General features: G+C 34.9%; 1 protein-coding gene across 2 annotated transcripts in view; it reads right to left on the bottom strand.

The window, feature by feature from the left end:
• Positions 1-16,486, bottom strand: part of NEMF (nuclear export mediator factor) — a 56,291-nt gene that overhangs the window by 23,973 nt on the left and 15,832 nt on the right. For both annotated transcript variants that reach the window (XM_055437008.2, XM_055437009.2), the window contains exons 6-16: positions 16,403-16,470; positions 15,301-15,387; positions 14,026-14,099; positions 13,002-13,072; positions 12,846-12,921; positions 12,406-12,468; positions 10,174-10,251; positions 9,876-10,084; positions 9,452-9,643; positions 8,958-9,021; positions 5,177-5,265 (exon numbers count right to left, since the gene is read on the bottom strand). In XM_055437008.2, coding sequence (XP_055292983.2) covers positions 5,177-5,265; positions 8,958-9,021; positions 9,452-9,643; positions 9,876-10,084; positions 10,174-10,251; positions 12,406-12,468; positions 12,846-12,921; positions 13,002-13,072; positions 14,026-14,099; positions 15,301-15,387; positions 16,403-16,470 — 1,071 coding nt within the window. The remainder of the gene's footprint in view (positions 1-5,176; positions 5,266-8,957; positions 9,022-9,451; positions 9,644-9,875; positions 10,085-10,173; positions 10,252-12,405; positions 12,469-12,845; positions 12,922-13,001; positions 13,073-14,025; positions 14,100-15,300; positions 15,388-16,402; positions 16,471-16,486) is intronic.

Below are 16,486 nucleotides of genomic sequence, written 5' to 3'. Positions count from 1 at the left end.
ATACCACCACAGATAAAAAGAGTGTAACTGCTGTATCTAAAATGGATAACCAACAAAGACCTATTGTATAGCACATGGAACTCAGCTCAATGTTATGTGCCAGCCTGGATGGGAGGTGGGATTGCGGGAGAACAGATACATGCATAGGTATGGCTGAGTCCTTTCGCTATTCACCTGAAACTACCACAACACTGTTAACCGGCTATACACCCCAATACAAAATAAGGGTTTTTTTTTAAAGTGAAGAGTGTATATTTGTATGATATTTAGAAAATGAGATGAACATAAATATTCCTATGCTACATATGACTAGTAAGATAATCTTTTTATGATTTAACCTACAATTTTAAAATTTCTGGCTAAATATGATAAATTGGGGACTTCCCTAGTGGGCTAAGACTCTGTACTCCTAATGCAGGGGGACCGGGTTCGATCCCTGGTCAAGGAACTAGACCTTTCATGCTGCAACTAAGGGACTTGGCATGGCCAAATAAATAAATATTTTAAAAAAAAATGACAAGTTGAGCATAAACGTTAAACGAAACTCTCTCATATCAAATATAAAAGCAGAAGGATTCTACTCTTATTTTCAAAAATGATTTTTTATTAAGTAATACATATACATGGTTCAAAATTTAAGACTATACAGAAATGCAAAGTGAGAGATCCTACATCTCTTTATCTTCTACCACAGCTACTGACCAAGGGGCCATTAGCTTCTGATGTACCCCTCTCAAGTATTTCTTTATATATAAAATAGCTAAAATAAACTGCTTATTCTAAACCTTTTCTTTTTTAGACACAACACACTGTTCTGCATCTTTTTCTCTGTTTTTACTTAAAAATATATATTCCTCATTGCTGAATGGATGTACTATGGATTTAGCCACTTCCCTACTGATGGTAAAAAGGTTTATAAAATGACATATACCCAACAAGGACAAAAAGAATGAGAAAGGTAAATTAAGGATGTATTTTATAATCATCCTAGCAAAGGAATGCATAACTAACAGGTCATAAAAAAAGTCAACTAATGAAAAGAAAGCAATAGGAAGTCAGAAAAGAACACAGAATGGGACACACAGAAAGCAAACAGTAAGACAGTAGATTTAAACCAAAATATATCAGAAATTGTATTAAATATAACACAGTCAATTCTCTTGGGGCTTCCCTGGTGGCTCAGATGGTCAAGAATCTGCCTTCAATGAGAAAGACCTGGGTTCGATTCCCAGGTTGGGAAGATCCCCTAGAGAAAGCAATGGCAATCCACTCCAGTATTTTTGCCTGTAGAATTCATGGACAGAGGAGCCTGGTGGGCTACACTCCATGTGGTCACAAAGAGTTGGACATGACTGAGTGACTAACACACAAACACAGTCGTTTTTCCAAGTAAAATGCAAAGACTGTCAAACTGGGAAAAAAATGATATATATATCCTTTAAAACATAAGGATATAAAAATGTTGAAATACAATGATGGCAAAAGATAATACCATGTAAACACTAACCAAAACCAGTTGAAACAGTCTGAACATCTCACATAGACAGATAAAATAGATGTAAGGTAAACAGACATTTCATTAAAATTAATAAAAGGTTCAATTCACTGAAAAGATAAAACAGTTCTATATTGGTATCACCTAACTAGATAGCCTTAACATATATGAAGCAAAAATGCAGAAGTAAAAGGAGCGACAATCCATAATTGTATGATATTCAACACATCTCTCTCAGTAATTAGTAAAACAATCATTAAAAAGAACCAAAGTGCCAAAACCTTGAACATGATTAATAAACATGATTTGATATTTAAAGAAATGTACTCAATAACTCTAGAAAAGACATTCTTTTCAATTATACATGAAACATATATAAATAAGCCTGTCTATAAATAGACTGGACCAGAAAGCAAGTTTCAACAAACATCAAATGTCTCAGCTACAGAATATCATCTCTATTACACAAATTAAGCTAAAAATCAGTAACAAAAATATAACCAATCCTCCTCTCAATATGTTTGGAAAGTAAGACATATACTTCTAAATAATGCACAGATGGAGAAATCACACTGGAGATGAGAATATATCTTGACATGAAAGATAATGAAAACACTAAACAACAAAATGTTTTAGATGCAGATAAAGCCATGCTGATGTAAATTTATTGCATAAATGTTTTAGAAAAGAAGCTGGTGGGGGAGGAAATCAATGAACTAAGCTTCTGTTTCCAGAAATCAGAAAAAAACCCAAAGAAAAGCACAAAGATGAAAATAATTATTAAAATAGCACATATATAATATGGAGATCAATAGTTAAAAACTAGTTTTTTAAGGATCCTAATAATACTGAAAATCCTCTGGTCATATTAATTAAGAAAAAGAGAAGGCAAGAATTCTTGAATCAAAACGGAGAAGTAATTAAAGATTCTAGGGATGTTAAAAAGTTAAGTGGGATCCCACATGCCACACGGTACAGCCAAAAAAAGAAAAGAAAGTTAAGTTGGATATTATAAACTTTTTGCCAATAAATTTCAAATTTTGGACAAAATAGACAACATCTTAGAAAAGCATTGCTAACCAAAACTAGAAAATCTGAGTGGTCCTATTATTTACTAAAGAATTTGAATCTGTTATGAAAAACTTTCCCAAAAAGAAAATCTCAGATGACTTCCATCAAGGACAGTTGACAAAGAAACACTTCTCAGTTGTTTTATGAGATAATATAATCCTGTATCAATAGCTAACAAAAGCATTATGAGAAATGAAAATTACAGGTCAATGATATTCAAGAGATGTTAGAGAGAGAGAAAAGAAAAAAGGAAAAAATTTTGAAAGCTGGAAAATAAATGGACAAGTGAGCCGACTGAAGAAGCTGAATCCTAAGCTGATGGTGCAAAAAGTCAAGAAACAAATCAACTTACACTTGTGTAACCCATAAAAAGCACAAGGTACTGCTAGAAATAGGTTTAAGATGAAGTTTAAAACAGAAAGGCTGGCTAAAAATCTGATTAAGAAGTAACAATTTCCCTAGATCTTTCCAGCTTTGAACATGGTGGTAACTACCCCTTCAACATTCTAACAGAAAAGCCAGAAATTAAATCTCTAAAAAGGGTACAAGGAGGATCACTGGACTAGGGGAAATAAATCACAAATTATATATATTAATATGTAAAAATAGGGCAATTAAGTAAATGTATGAAATACCGGATACTAAGACTCTAGCTTATTATTTCCACTGGGCTCCTAAAACGGAGACAGCCAAGTCTTCACTTTACAAGCATAAGCAAAAGAAGCTTTTCTAGGAAATGAGACCAGCTGCAGAGGCAAAAAGACATTAAGAGTTGCACAGAAAATGGACCACACAGATTATTTTACAAGTCCAACAAACCACAAAAAACTTCCAATCAGCATTTTACTGTTCTACTAGAAAACATGAGCAGACAGTCAAGGATCACCAGACATTAACACAAGTGAACACTGGAGACAAAACCAAAAAATAGAAAAAAGAAACTTGGAGAAGACAGACCTGTTAAGAAAAGAACACTAAATAAAATGTAATACAGCAAAACTATTCTCAGTTATAAAGAAATGTACTGTTAAAAAACAGTAAGTTTTTTAAGTAACACTGAAATAACCAAAAACAGCTTAAAATTTAAACATGATAGGAAGAAACAGAAGATCAAAAAATTCAATGGAAGGACTGACGATAAAGTTGAAAAAAAATCTCAGAATACAGAACAAAAAGAGAGATGGGGAAAAAGAAAAATGCAGTAAAACTGGGGAACTGCTGAGGGGGTCCCATATGTACAAAATAAGACTTTTAGAAAGTAAGAAAAAGAATGCAAAACAGAAAACAAACAGAGGGTAGGCAATTTTCTAAGAAATAGTTCAAGAAAATTTCTCAGTTTCCAAATGAAAAAGGCTCACAAATTATCCAGCATAAGGATAAAAACATCCTCACCAACCTATATTCTCGTGAAATTTTGGGAAATTAAGAGGAAAAAAAAAAAGATCCAGAAGCTTACAGAAAGGCAAAAACAAGTTTCCCATTAAAATTCAACTATCAAATGACACCAAACTTCAAGATCAAATCTGCAAGTTAATACAATGGAAAATGCCTTTTCAAAAGTCTGAGGAAAACATTTAGAATGTTTTAGAATTCAAATTAGAATTCAATACCCATACAAACTGTTAAGAGTAAAATAATTTTTTTATACATTGGAGACCTCAAAACTTTACCTCTTACATACCCCTTTGCATGAAGTTTCTAGACCACCCAGTCCATCACCAAAGAAAAAGAAAGTTTGAGATTCAGGAGAGAGAGGTTAAAAAGAACTTAAATAAAAGGAGAATTTAAAATGCTTAGAGAAACCATCTAGAACAAAAAGCTCCAGTGAAGACTTCTGCAAGGAGATGATACTGATAAGATTCCAATTGTTTGAACATACTTGGAAGAGAATTTGAACATGATTAATAATAAGAACAAAAGATAAAGCAAATGAAACAAAACAATTATTAACTTCAGGGAAGGAAAAATGCTGAGCAGGAAAGGAAAAGAAAGCAGAATACTGTATGATCCAGCTGTGACTACAATTTAAATATCCATAATACTCTTAATACAGAATATCAATCTTGACAAAGTTAAACTATATTGAGAAGACAGATGATGTGTGTGTATGTAATGGAGCACAAATGAAAAGGATAAAATCCTCATCTTTCCATAATGGGAAGTTATTAATAGAGTGTAAAACAGAAAAATTAGGCAGCAATATATTACTAAGAGAAATGGAAGTACACAGCAAAAGAATCAGCTAAAAGGACTAAAAGTTTCCTTGGGAAAGGAGGCAATAGGAGCAGGCAGAGACTTCCCTGGTGGTCCAGCGGTAAAGAATCTACCTTGCAATGTAGGTGACACGGTTTTAATCCCTGGTCAGGGAACTAAGATCCCACATGCCACAGAGCAACTAAGTCCATGGGCAACAACTAGAGAGCCCATATGCCACAACTATTAGAGCCTGCCCTGTCGGGAGCCCGCATGCCACAACTCTGAAACGGCTAGCTACAAAAGTTTGCAGGGTTAGTGGTTTTTAACAAGCTTTGTAGAACTCTTTGATTTTCTAAACAATGTGCATGTAGAAGTTTGATAAAAACAAAATATATTTTAAAAACGAACACTTACCAATATACTTTTCTTGCTTTTTGAATAGACGTAACTGTTTGGACTTCTTTTAAGGTTTGCTTTGTTTTCTTTTCTGCTGATTTGAATGCCTGTTTATAAGAAAAGAGTTTTTAAGTAATTTGTTGAAAAATTTATTTAAATAATACCAAGTAAATGATAGGGCAAGAAATAGTTTAAATGTCACAAAATGACACCATCTATATATTAATACACACAACATGCACATGAAAGTAATGAAAAAAAACTCTACCTTAAATATTAAAATGATTTTAAACAAATATCTGCTCAAGACCTACAAAAAAAGGTGGGGGCTGCAAACAGTTCATTTGTTTGCCAGATAACCAGTGCAACCATACAGTAGGTTTGGGGCGAGATGTCAGAGATAAAACAATGAATAAGTCACTGGGGTCTAGGAAAAGAGATATATAAATACATAATTATTCAAATGAACATGGTTAATGCTACAAAGGATGCTATGAGAGTATAACAAGGGAACCTAGATTTAAATTGATTGTAGTCATATTTCTGAGGAAATGGCACTTAGGCTGAAGCCTGAAGGATTAACGGAATTACCAACACAAAGAATAAAAAGATAAGGAAAAGGGCAGCTTGATTAGCAAGTATGATCACAGGGTAAAGTGTCAAAAAATGAGGTTGGAGAGGAAGATAGAACTAAGTCATGAAGGCCATTCGTTTAACAGATTTTAGTGTGACTAGGTTCCAGGCAATATTCTAGGGACTGGGACACGGCAATGAATAAAACAGATAAAGATCCCACGTTCATGCAATCTACATTCTAGAGGGAAGATAGATAATCATATGTTGGGGTGTATGTTTTTAAACAAGAAAAACAAAGAGTAAAGAGAAATTGAGGGCAGTCGGATTTTTACTGAGAGTGGTCCAAAAAGGCCTTTCTGATAAAGGCTTAAGTAGACACATGAATGCAGAGAAGGATCCAACCATGAAAAATGTGAGGGAAGAACATTCTTGGCAGAAAGAGCAGAAAGTGCAAAGACCCTGAGAAAGTAGTATGGGCCATTGTTGTAGGAACAGCTTAAGATCTCACTGTAGTTGGAAAGAGTATCTAACTGTGTGATGCAGTTACCAAATCATGTAAAAATCTTGTGACCTCATGGACTACAGCCCACCAGGCTCTTCTGTCTATGTGATTCTTCAGGCAAGAATACTAAAGTGGGTTGCCATTTCTTTCTCCAGGGGATCTTCCCGACCAGGGATCAAACTCCAGTCTCCAGCACAGCAGGTGGAGTCTTCACTGACTGAGCCAACAGGGAAGCCCCATGTAACAGGATAGGTGATGTGATCAAAGGGTAGTAGATCGTGTAGGACCTGATGGGCCAGAAGGGCTAGTGTCTTAAATAAGATGGGAAGAAACTGGAAGATTCTGAACAGAGAAAATTCACTTCATTTTTATTTAAAAGGACTTACAGAATATGAGAAGAGTCTAAGATGACATCACTATTTTTAACTTGAGCAAAGGGGAAATTACTGAGATACAGAAATCAGGGGAAGACAGGCTTAGGGGAGAAAATAAATACCGGAAATACAAACATTTTAAGCAAAATTAAATTTGAAAGGTAATTTGAAAACCTCATTTAAAAATAGAAGAAATAATTCAGTTCAATTCAGTTCAGTTGCTCAGTCGTGTCCGACTCTTTGTGACCCCATGAATCACAGCACACCAGGCCTCCCTGTCCACACCAACTCCCGGAGTTCACTCAAACTCATGTCCATTGAGTTGGTGATGCCATCCAACCATCTCATCCTCTGTTGTCCCCTTCTCCTCCTGCCCTCAATCTTTCCCAGCATCAGGGTCTTTTCAAATGAGTCAGCTTTCCGCATCAGGTGGCCAAAGCATTGGAGTTTCAGCTTCAACAACAGTCCTTTCAATGAACACCCAAGACTGATCTCCTTTAGGATGGACTGGTTGGATCTCCTTGCAGTCCAAGGGACTCTCAAGAGACTTCTTCAACACCACAGTTCAAAAGCATCAATTTTTCAGCGCTCAGCTTTCTTTACAGTCCAACTCTCACATCCATACATGACTACTGGAAAAACCATAGCCTTGACTAAACAGACCTTTGTGGGCAAAGTCATGTCTCTGCTTTTTAATATGCTGTCTAGGTTGGTCATAACTTTCCTTCCAAGGAGCAAGCGTCTTTTAATTTCATGGCTGCAATCACCATCCGCAGTGATTTTGGAGCCCAGAAAAATAAAGTCAGCCACTGTTTATCCACTGTTTCCCCATCTATTTGCCATGAAGTGATGGGACTGGATGCCATGACCTTAGTTTTCTGAATGCTGAGCTTTAAGCCAACTTTTTCACTCTCTTCTTTCATTTTCATCATGAAGTTCTTTAGTTCTTCTTCACTTTCTGCCATAAGGGTGGTATCATCTGCATATCTGAGGTTATTGATATTTCTCTTGGCAATCTTGATTCCAGCTTGTGCTTTATCCAGCCCAGCGTTTCTCATGATGTACTCTGCATATAAGTTAAATAAGCAGGGTGACAATATACAGCCTTGACGTACTCCTTTTCCTATTTGGAACCAGTCTGTTGCTCCATGTCCAGTTCTAACTGTTGCTTTCTGACCTGCACGCAGGTCAGGTGGTCTGGTATTCCCATCTCTTTCAGAATTTTCCACAGTTTATTGTGATCCACACAGTCAAAGGTTTTGGCATAGTCAACAAAGCAGAAATAGATATTTTTCTGGAACTCTCTTGCTTTTTCAATGATTCATCAGATGTTGGTAATTTGATCTCTGGTTCCTCTGCCTTTTCTAAAACCAGCTTGAACATCTGGAAGTTCATGGTTCACATATTGCTAAAGCCTGGCTTGGAGAATTTTGAGCATGACTTTACTAGCATGTGAGATGCGTGCAACTGTGTGGTAGTTTGAGCATTCTCTGGCATTGCCTTTCTTTGGGATCGGAATTAAAACTGACCTTTTCCAGTCCTGTGGCCACTGCTGAGTTTTCCAGATTTGCTGACATGTTTAGTGCAGCACTTTCACAGCATCGTCTTTTAGGATTTGAAATAGCTCCACTGGAATTCCATCACCTCCACTAGCTTTGTTCGTAGTGATGCTTCCTAAGGCCCACTTGACTTCACATTCCAAGATGTCTGGCTCTAGGTGAGTGATCACACCATCGTGATTATCTGGGTAATGAAGATCTTTTATGTACAGTTCTGTGTATTCTTGCCACCTCTTCTTAGTATCTTCTGCTTCTGTTAGGTCCATACCATTTCTGTCCTTTATTGAGCCCATCTTTGCATGAAATGTTCCCTTGGTATCTCTTAATTTTCTTGAAGAGATCTCTAGTCTTTCCCATTCTATTGTTTTCCTCTATTTCTTTGCATTGATCGCTGAGAAAGGCTTTCTTATCTCTCCTTGCTATTCTTTGGAACTCTGCATTCAAATGGGTGTATCTTTCCTTTTCTCCTTTGCTTTTTGCCTCTCTTATTTTCACAGCTATTTGTAAGCCCTCCTCAGACAGCCATTTTGCTTTTTTGCATTTCTTTTTCTTGGGGATGGTCCTGCTCCCTGTCTCCTATGCAATTGTCACAAACCTCCATCCATAGTTCATCAGGCCCTCTATCAGATCTAGCCCCTTAAATCTATTTCTCACTTAAACTGTATAGTCATAAGGGATTTGACAGAGATCATTCTGTCGTTTTTGAGATTGCGAAGAAATAATTAAGTCCATTAAATTAATAAGGCAAAGAAAAACAATGAACGTTTACTCTGAGACATATCAAGTACCTTCTCAGCAGCTTCAACAGTCTTTTGTGTTTTCTTAGCAGCGTATCTCTTGTGATCATAATACCTAGAAAAATATATCTCTTAATTTTGAATAAATCTTTACACTTTAGTTTTACATTATTCCAAATTTTACAGACTCTCAAACAATTAAGAAAAAGTTTTGCACAGTATATAACTTTCTTTTGTATGTTGTATATGAAAAAGTTAATAATAATGCACAAGGTTTTAAAATACTTTCTGAAAAGTATTTCACCCCAAAGTATATATAGTCAAAACAATATTTCTTATCCTTAATACCCATTTATTACAGACAATATTTTACCTAAAACTTATACTTATGGGAATTCCCTGGCAGTCCAGTGGTTAGGAATCCATGTTTTCACTGCAGGGGACACAGGTTTGATCCCTGGTAGCCAGGGAACTAAAGTCTCGCATGCCTTACAACACAGCCAAAAAATAAATAAATTTAATTTATACTTAAATTTGTGACTTACTTTTTGGCATTGGCATATGCTGACAAGCTGAGATCAACATCAACAAGCAATGGCCTGTTTTTCTGAGGCTTCTGCAGTTGCTTATTCTTTTGCTTTTTCTTTTTTCCTTTTGGCGGTTCGGTTTCATTTTTCTCAGTACTGATGTCACCATCAACATCGTCATCTTCCTCCTCTGATAACAAGTATGGATTTCTATTAAAAATATTCAATAGCATTTCACTAACGTCAATGACATCACTTTCTTATTTTCAATTTTTTTCTCAATGAAATTATAAATGGTCTACAGTACTTTAAAAGCTGCATTATTTTAATGTAAATTAATGTTTCCCAGTATTTTCAAAGAAAAATTTTCACATAAATTTTTTACAGTGAAAAATTAAATAGCAAAATAAACATTAACTGCTTAACTAAGAATCAAACTTACCTTAGCAGCATTGTTACATGGTTTGTTTGTAGTTTTAATTCTTTGATTGCATTTGCAACAGGGTCTCCTTGAGCCTGGGCTTCTTTCACAATTAACCCAATTTCCGTCCAATCTATCTGGTTGGCTAAAGCACTTCGAACAACCTGAATGGCTCTGTCAACTATTTGTAAGTTCATTTCTATAAGTTCTCCTTTAAGTTTGTCTATTTCCTTAAGAAATAAGCCAAAAACATTTTGTTTCAATGCCAGTTAGTTCCCATTTTTGAAAAAAGTATCTGAAAGAAAGCTAAACATGGTACCTGAGCCTGCTGAAGAGCTTCTAATCTGTTTTCGTGATCCTTTCGGACATTATCTAATTTCTTCAATGCTTGTTTTTCCTTTTGTTGACAAAACAGAATTTTTAAAAATCAGATTTCTTCTACTATCTGTACCTTCTTTCTCTTACCTCCTGAGACTCACTCTCCCACCCCTACTTCTGCCTCCTCAATGTTGTTACTAGCCAGCTGAAGCTCGCTGTAGTCCACCACCCCAGTTCTGCTGCTGCTGCTGCTAATTCGCTTCAGTCATGTCCGACTCTGTGTGACTCCACAGACGGCAGCCGACCAGGCTCTGCCGTCCCTGGGATTCTCCAGGCAAGAACACTGGAGTGGGTTGCCATTTCCTTCTCCAATGTGTGAAAGTGAAAAGTGAAAGTGAAATCGTTCAGTCGTGGCGACCCCATGGACTGCAGCCCACCACACTCCTCTGTCCATGCGATTTTCTAGGCAAGAGTACTGGAGTGGCTTGCCATTGCCTTCTCCGTCCCCAGGTCTATCCTACCCCAAAGTGTTTCATGCTCCAAAATTACCTCTCCTGACTATCTACTCCCATTCCCTATATAGGAATGTATCTTTAAGATATGCCCCTAATGCCCTTGCATTATTCAAGGCAGAATTCAAGACATTTTTCCCTATAACATAAAGTTTGGGGGAATGCATCCTTAGCATGAGTTCCTAAAATAGCTTCTTTTTATTTTATTGCTGCTTTTAATTTCTCTTATTTGTATCTATTCTTTTTCCTAAATTTATTACACAAAGGCTGATGGTAGTTATCTGACCTTTTATATAGTCAGTACTCAGTATCTGCAGATACAAAACCTACAGATGTGGGAGGCCGACTATATTCATTGTACTATACCATTTTGTAAAAATCCTTGGATTTTGGTACCCACAGAGGCTCCTGGAACAAGCCACTGCAGGTAGTGAAGGATGACTGGTAGCATTTTATCACCTGGAACTTACATTTTAAGTTCACACAGCTTACTGATATGGGAGCTAATTTTTCACAATAGTCAGAGCATCACCAATTAGTGAATATTTGCATGTTGGATATAATATTAAAAATACTTAAACTGTAAGAATGGTGACTATTAAAAGAATGTCCAACAACTGCTAATATAATTTTTCTGATGCACATAAAAATATGGGGTTCAATGTTACCTTTAAACATGTTTACTTGCTAAAGTGCTGCCACCATGTGGCAATCATACTATGTAACTGGTAACCCACCTGCTTTGAAATTCTGATTTTTACTAATTTTTTTAAAAAAACAACTGAGGGTGGGGAGGACACAGGCATTCACGTAAAGTTTTTGCAAACATATTTTAAGATCTTAGGAATATTTTTAAAAATCAAATCTCCGAACTCAAGAGTGACTGTGGTCATTTTCTAAAACTTCTCTGCAGTGAAAGCCCCTTAAACATGGTCAGATGTGCTGGGAAAACATAGCATATTAAACCTTCCTTGCGCAGTCATGATGCACACAAAGCATATTAAAAGTCTAGTTCAAAAGCCCACTTTAACATATGTATTGAAAAAACTTCCCTCTCCTTTGGCCCGGGGCTTCCCTGGTAGCTCAGATGGTAAAGAATATACCTGCAATGCGGGAGACCTGGGTTTGATCTGTGGGTTGGAAAGATGCCCTGGAGAAGGGCATGGCAACCCATTCCAGTATTCTTGCCTGGAGAATTCCATGGACAGAGGAGCCTGGCAGGCTACAGTCCATGGAATCACAGAGACTTGGTCATGACCGAGCAACTTTCACTTCACTTTCACTCCTTTGGCCCATTTAAAAATCTCCTCCTTGAAACACTATTCCTTTTACAGCAAAGTTTGAGAAGCTCTGGGTAGTTGTAATAAAGCAAATCATACTAGGGAATAAATAACAGGCCTCCTTGTCACCGTATTTTCTGGTTTAAAGAGTATCTTCTACTCTGATAGAGCAAATGAGTGGGGTTTTTGTCTGTTTAACACCGGTTCCCCTGGACTTTTATCAATATCCCAAGAGATCAGGGCATTTTCATACTACTTCTAAAAGGCTACCCATTCCTGTATGAGAGTATCACCTACCCAGCAAACCACACTTAAGTCCAGTTTATTTTAAATAAATTTAATATAATAAATTATATTACATATAATGTTATTTATATTAAAGTGTGGTTTTATATAAACCACACTTAAGGTTTAATATAAATGTTTTTAATAATACCATACCTGTTGTAAAGCTTTTAAATCTATTTTCTGACCTTCTATCTTGGAATAAAATTCATCTACGGCCTTATCAAAAAAAAAAGAAAAAGACAATCAACCAGCTGAAAAAAAAACCCCCAAATACAGTATCTGCATCAACTTTCATACACAGAATTTTAGAGTCCATTTTGTTTCATAACACCACTCGAAGAACATGAGCAGATTTCCAGTAAATGTATTACACAGCTAAACAGTCAAGAATCAAATTCAGATCTTTAGTCCTTCATCTTAAAATAAAGTGGCAACAAACTTTTCCAACAGTCTGTATCTGTGACCTCACTGATTTTTAATGTCCAGATTTATAGTGACTGTAAAGCAAAAATATTTTCAATTTCTCAAAGGAAGCTGGATTAATCTAACTCATATCATGCTAACTGGTCAAAAAACAGAATCAGAAAACCCACCTTGTCAAATGATTCAAATTCTATATATGGACATTGTGAATGTTGAGAAAACAAGAAAGGATGAAATTCCTCATACCTGTAAAACATATTTACTATATCACATTCAAGAACATCAATAAACACCCAAAGCAAACAGACCCATGCCTACATACTTACGTGAGTATGTCTTCAGTTGGCTTATCTACTTCTAGGCTTGGTTTTATTTCTCTTTTCTGAATGATATACCCCTACAAAAATCCAACATTAAAACTAATTTCTATTTATAATTAACAAAAATTTACTTTCCTTGAATGATACTGACTTTATTAGCTTACAAAATTATTCTAGTTAAAAATAATCAGTAGGATTTGTCTATTGATTGTATCACTTCTCAAAATGATGTTTTTAAGGATCAGTAAGAACCATTAGTGATGGACAGGGAGGCCTGGCGTGCTGTGGTTCATGGGGTCGCGGAGAGTCGGACACGACTGAGCGACTGAACTGAACTGAACTGAAGAACCATTAGAACCTACTAATTCACATGAACAGAAGAAAAAAAGGGAGTAAAGAAAATGAATGTTAATGATTTGATAAAGTAGTAGGATTATACATGTGCATTTTGCCTTTTTCTTACATTTTTCAGATGTTCTGCAATTTAAAAGAGCCAAAAGCACTTTACTTCCAGCAGAAAAAATCTTTGGTTCACACTGCTGGTATGAAATTTTAGTTCATTTTAGTAACTGGATGAAGGGTATATTTGGACTGAATTTAGCTATAATTAATCAGAACTTTTTCTAAACTTTTTTGTAAGTGAAGTTATACTTGGAATAGGAAAGAAAAACAAGATATGAGTTAATTCAGCAGATATTTAATAATTAAAAAGATGTTAGTAAATTTTTGGAAAGAGATGGCAAATTAAAATGTGCTTTTCTATCTAAAAATCAACCTAAGAGGAAATATCTTCAAATTCCTCAAATTTACGGGAGTGCTGATACTGACCCAGTACTTTGTAGACGATTTAAGGAACAGAACAAAAATCAGAAACCAACAGCAATTAAAAAAAAAAAAACTACCCTAGAATAAGCATATTATAGGTGTTAAATTTCCAAATTACAACCAAAAATTTACATATACTGATCCTTCAGTGAAAATTCTAATATCTAAGCCACAACAATATATAGCAAGTATTATGTGGCACTACCTTTCCATTGAAGTTGGATGTTGTTTTCATATACTCTTCTGCTTTTTGTAGACAAACAAGTACATTTTCAATATCTAATAGGGAAATAAGAAAGGAAAGAATGAGTACCAATCAATTGTCCATTACCTATTACTAAACATCCATGCAGAAAATAGAAGGTGCTTATGAAATAATAAAGTTATTTAAGAAAATTAGTTATTTCATGTTTATAATCAATGTATTAAATAAGAATATATCTTGGTCAGCTTGTTGTCCCAACAGCTTTTATTGAATCCATCTTTCCCCTCATGATCTGAAAGGTTCATATGCTAAATATGTTGGGGCTTGTTTCTGAATTCTTTATGCTGTATATTCCTTCTCCCAAAACTTAATTACTACAGTTTCATAATGCATTTTAATCTATGAAAAGATTATTCTCTATCATTACTATTATTTTCCAGAGTTTTCCTGAACATTTTTATATGCTTTTCATTGCACATATCAGATTCCTTTTAAAAAGGAAGTGTAATACCAAAATTAGCAATACCACCTGTCGGCATTTTGAACAGGACTGCACTGAATTCATATACTTCTGAAACTAAATCATTAACTTCAAACATTCAGTTTGCATTTTTAAACTCACAAAAAAATTCGACAGCATAAAAATGATCCCTAAACCTTAAGAAATAATATATAATCCCAAAACATAAATAGCAAAAATGATTTTTTTTTAATTTTACATGAGAATCTACAGATAAAAACTTGTCAAAGACCAAATCTCCCATTTTCCTTATATTTCCTATAATTTTTTATTATTCTAATCTGGAAGTTAATTTAGGTTTAATTAATCTAGAAAGTGAATTTAAGTAGTTACAAAAGCCTAATTCATTATGTAGTCACAGCACAGCACTTACAGAGTTAAAATGCATAAATAATGCTACTTCTAGAAACACTTCAGGTGCTGAGTCTTAAGGTGAGTAATTCAACTCCTTCAAGCCTCCAGAGATTGTCTCAAGTGCGGTAACCCCTTCAAAAATTTAGGGGGAGGGAGGGAGAATATTTCATAATTGAAAGGTAATAGGGTAGATCAAGAGATTAAACTGCATGTTGCTAGGGATAATATGTCACATTTGAGTACAAAGTCAGGAATATCATATGGACAGAATACTCACAGGTCAAATTGTTTTTAAGTTTAAAACTATGCACTCACTGATTACGTTTCCCAGAAATAGTTTTCACAGGTTTAAAAAAATGAAATAAATAAAAATGGGCAAAACTTGTAGCATGCACATATACCTTTACTTTCAAATTTTTCATCCACTTTGACATTGGCAGGGAATCCGTTTTGTATAAGACAGTGCTCAATGAGAGCTGGCCCATAGGCTATAAAAGCAAAGAATATTATTTGTAGTATTTTCCTATAAAATTTCAAATTCAAAATATAATACTAATGTATACCCCAATATAAGTCATCTACTCAATAGCAGTAACCAGTGAAAATAACAATTAGTTTACTTATTTTGAAATGTTATCAGAAATGACAGTTCCTAGAAATTACTTATAAAAATTTGAGACAACAAACCTGTGGAAATCAGTGCAAAAGTTACAAGTATTTAATAGAATTTAGCCACATATAAAAAGGATTATAAACCAAGGAAGCAAGGTTGGTTTAGCATCCAAAAACTGGTTAATGTAATATACCACATTAACAGAATAAAAATTTTTCTATTGAAAAATCCAAACTTAGAAATTTCACATGTTATACTAACTAATGGAAAGTTTTAAAGATAACTTCTTAATGCATTCTGATGTCATAGGAGAGGAAGAGTAACTCCCTTAGTAATCAATGGTACCTGTCTTCTCATATGTCCTTTTCAGATTCCCTAATACAGGAATAAGTGATGACTTTTCTCAAGTATAAAAGTTTATTTGAAAATCTTTATGCTGGTTATCAACAGTACCAGGCAGACCCTGGAATGCTCTGAGACTCACCAATAAAAATAAAAAAGCAAAAACAAAGAAAACCCAACCAAGCTAAGTGGGTTATGAAACCAAAAAGCTTATGACACTGAAAAAAACCAACTGATTTATTAGAAAACTACAGCTAGCAATCAAGTACTAGATAACATACTGTTAGTTTACATAACTGTATTGCTGTTAAATAAGACCTAAAAGGTAATGGTCAAAGTTCATACAGTATAATAAATCTCTCTTTCTTTGAAAATAAACCTCTATTTACTCCAAAGATCATTTTAAACTCCTTTCTACATTCATCAAGTTGTTCTCATTTTCTACTAGATTTAAATTTCTACTAGAACTAGATCTGAATGTGTTAAATATATTCCTGAAAACCATATTATTTTACAAATACTTTGTTGCTCTATGTAGGATTACTCACGAAGTAATGGGTTAAGAACTCTCTTCAACAGTTCACCCTTAGGTGCACTGGCTAGTATTTCAGTTAATCTGTGAAACAAAATTA

This window comes from Moschus berezovskii, chromosome 9, assembly GCF_049115385.1.
Source record: "Moschus berezovskii isolate FMDL1 chromosome 9, NW_MosBer_1.0, whole genome shotgun sequence".
Lineage (NCBI taxonomy): Eukaryota > Metazoa > Chordata > Mammalia > Artiodactyla > Moschidae > Moschus > Moschus berezovskii.
The sequence above is the reverse complement of the archived record's forward strand: the minus strand, read 5'-3'. Positions and strand labels throughout refer to the sequence as shown.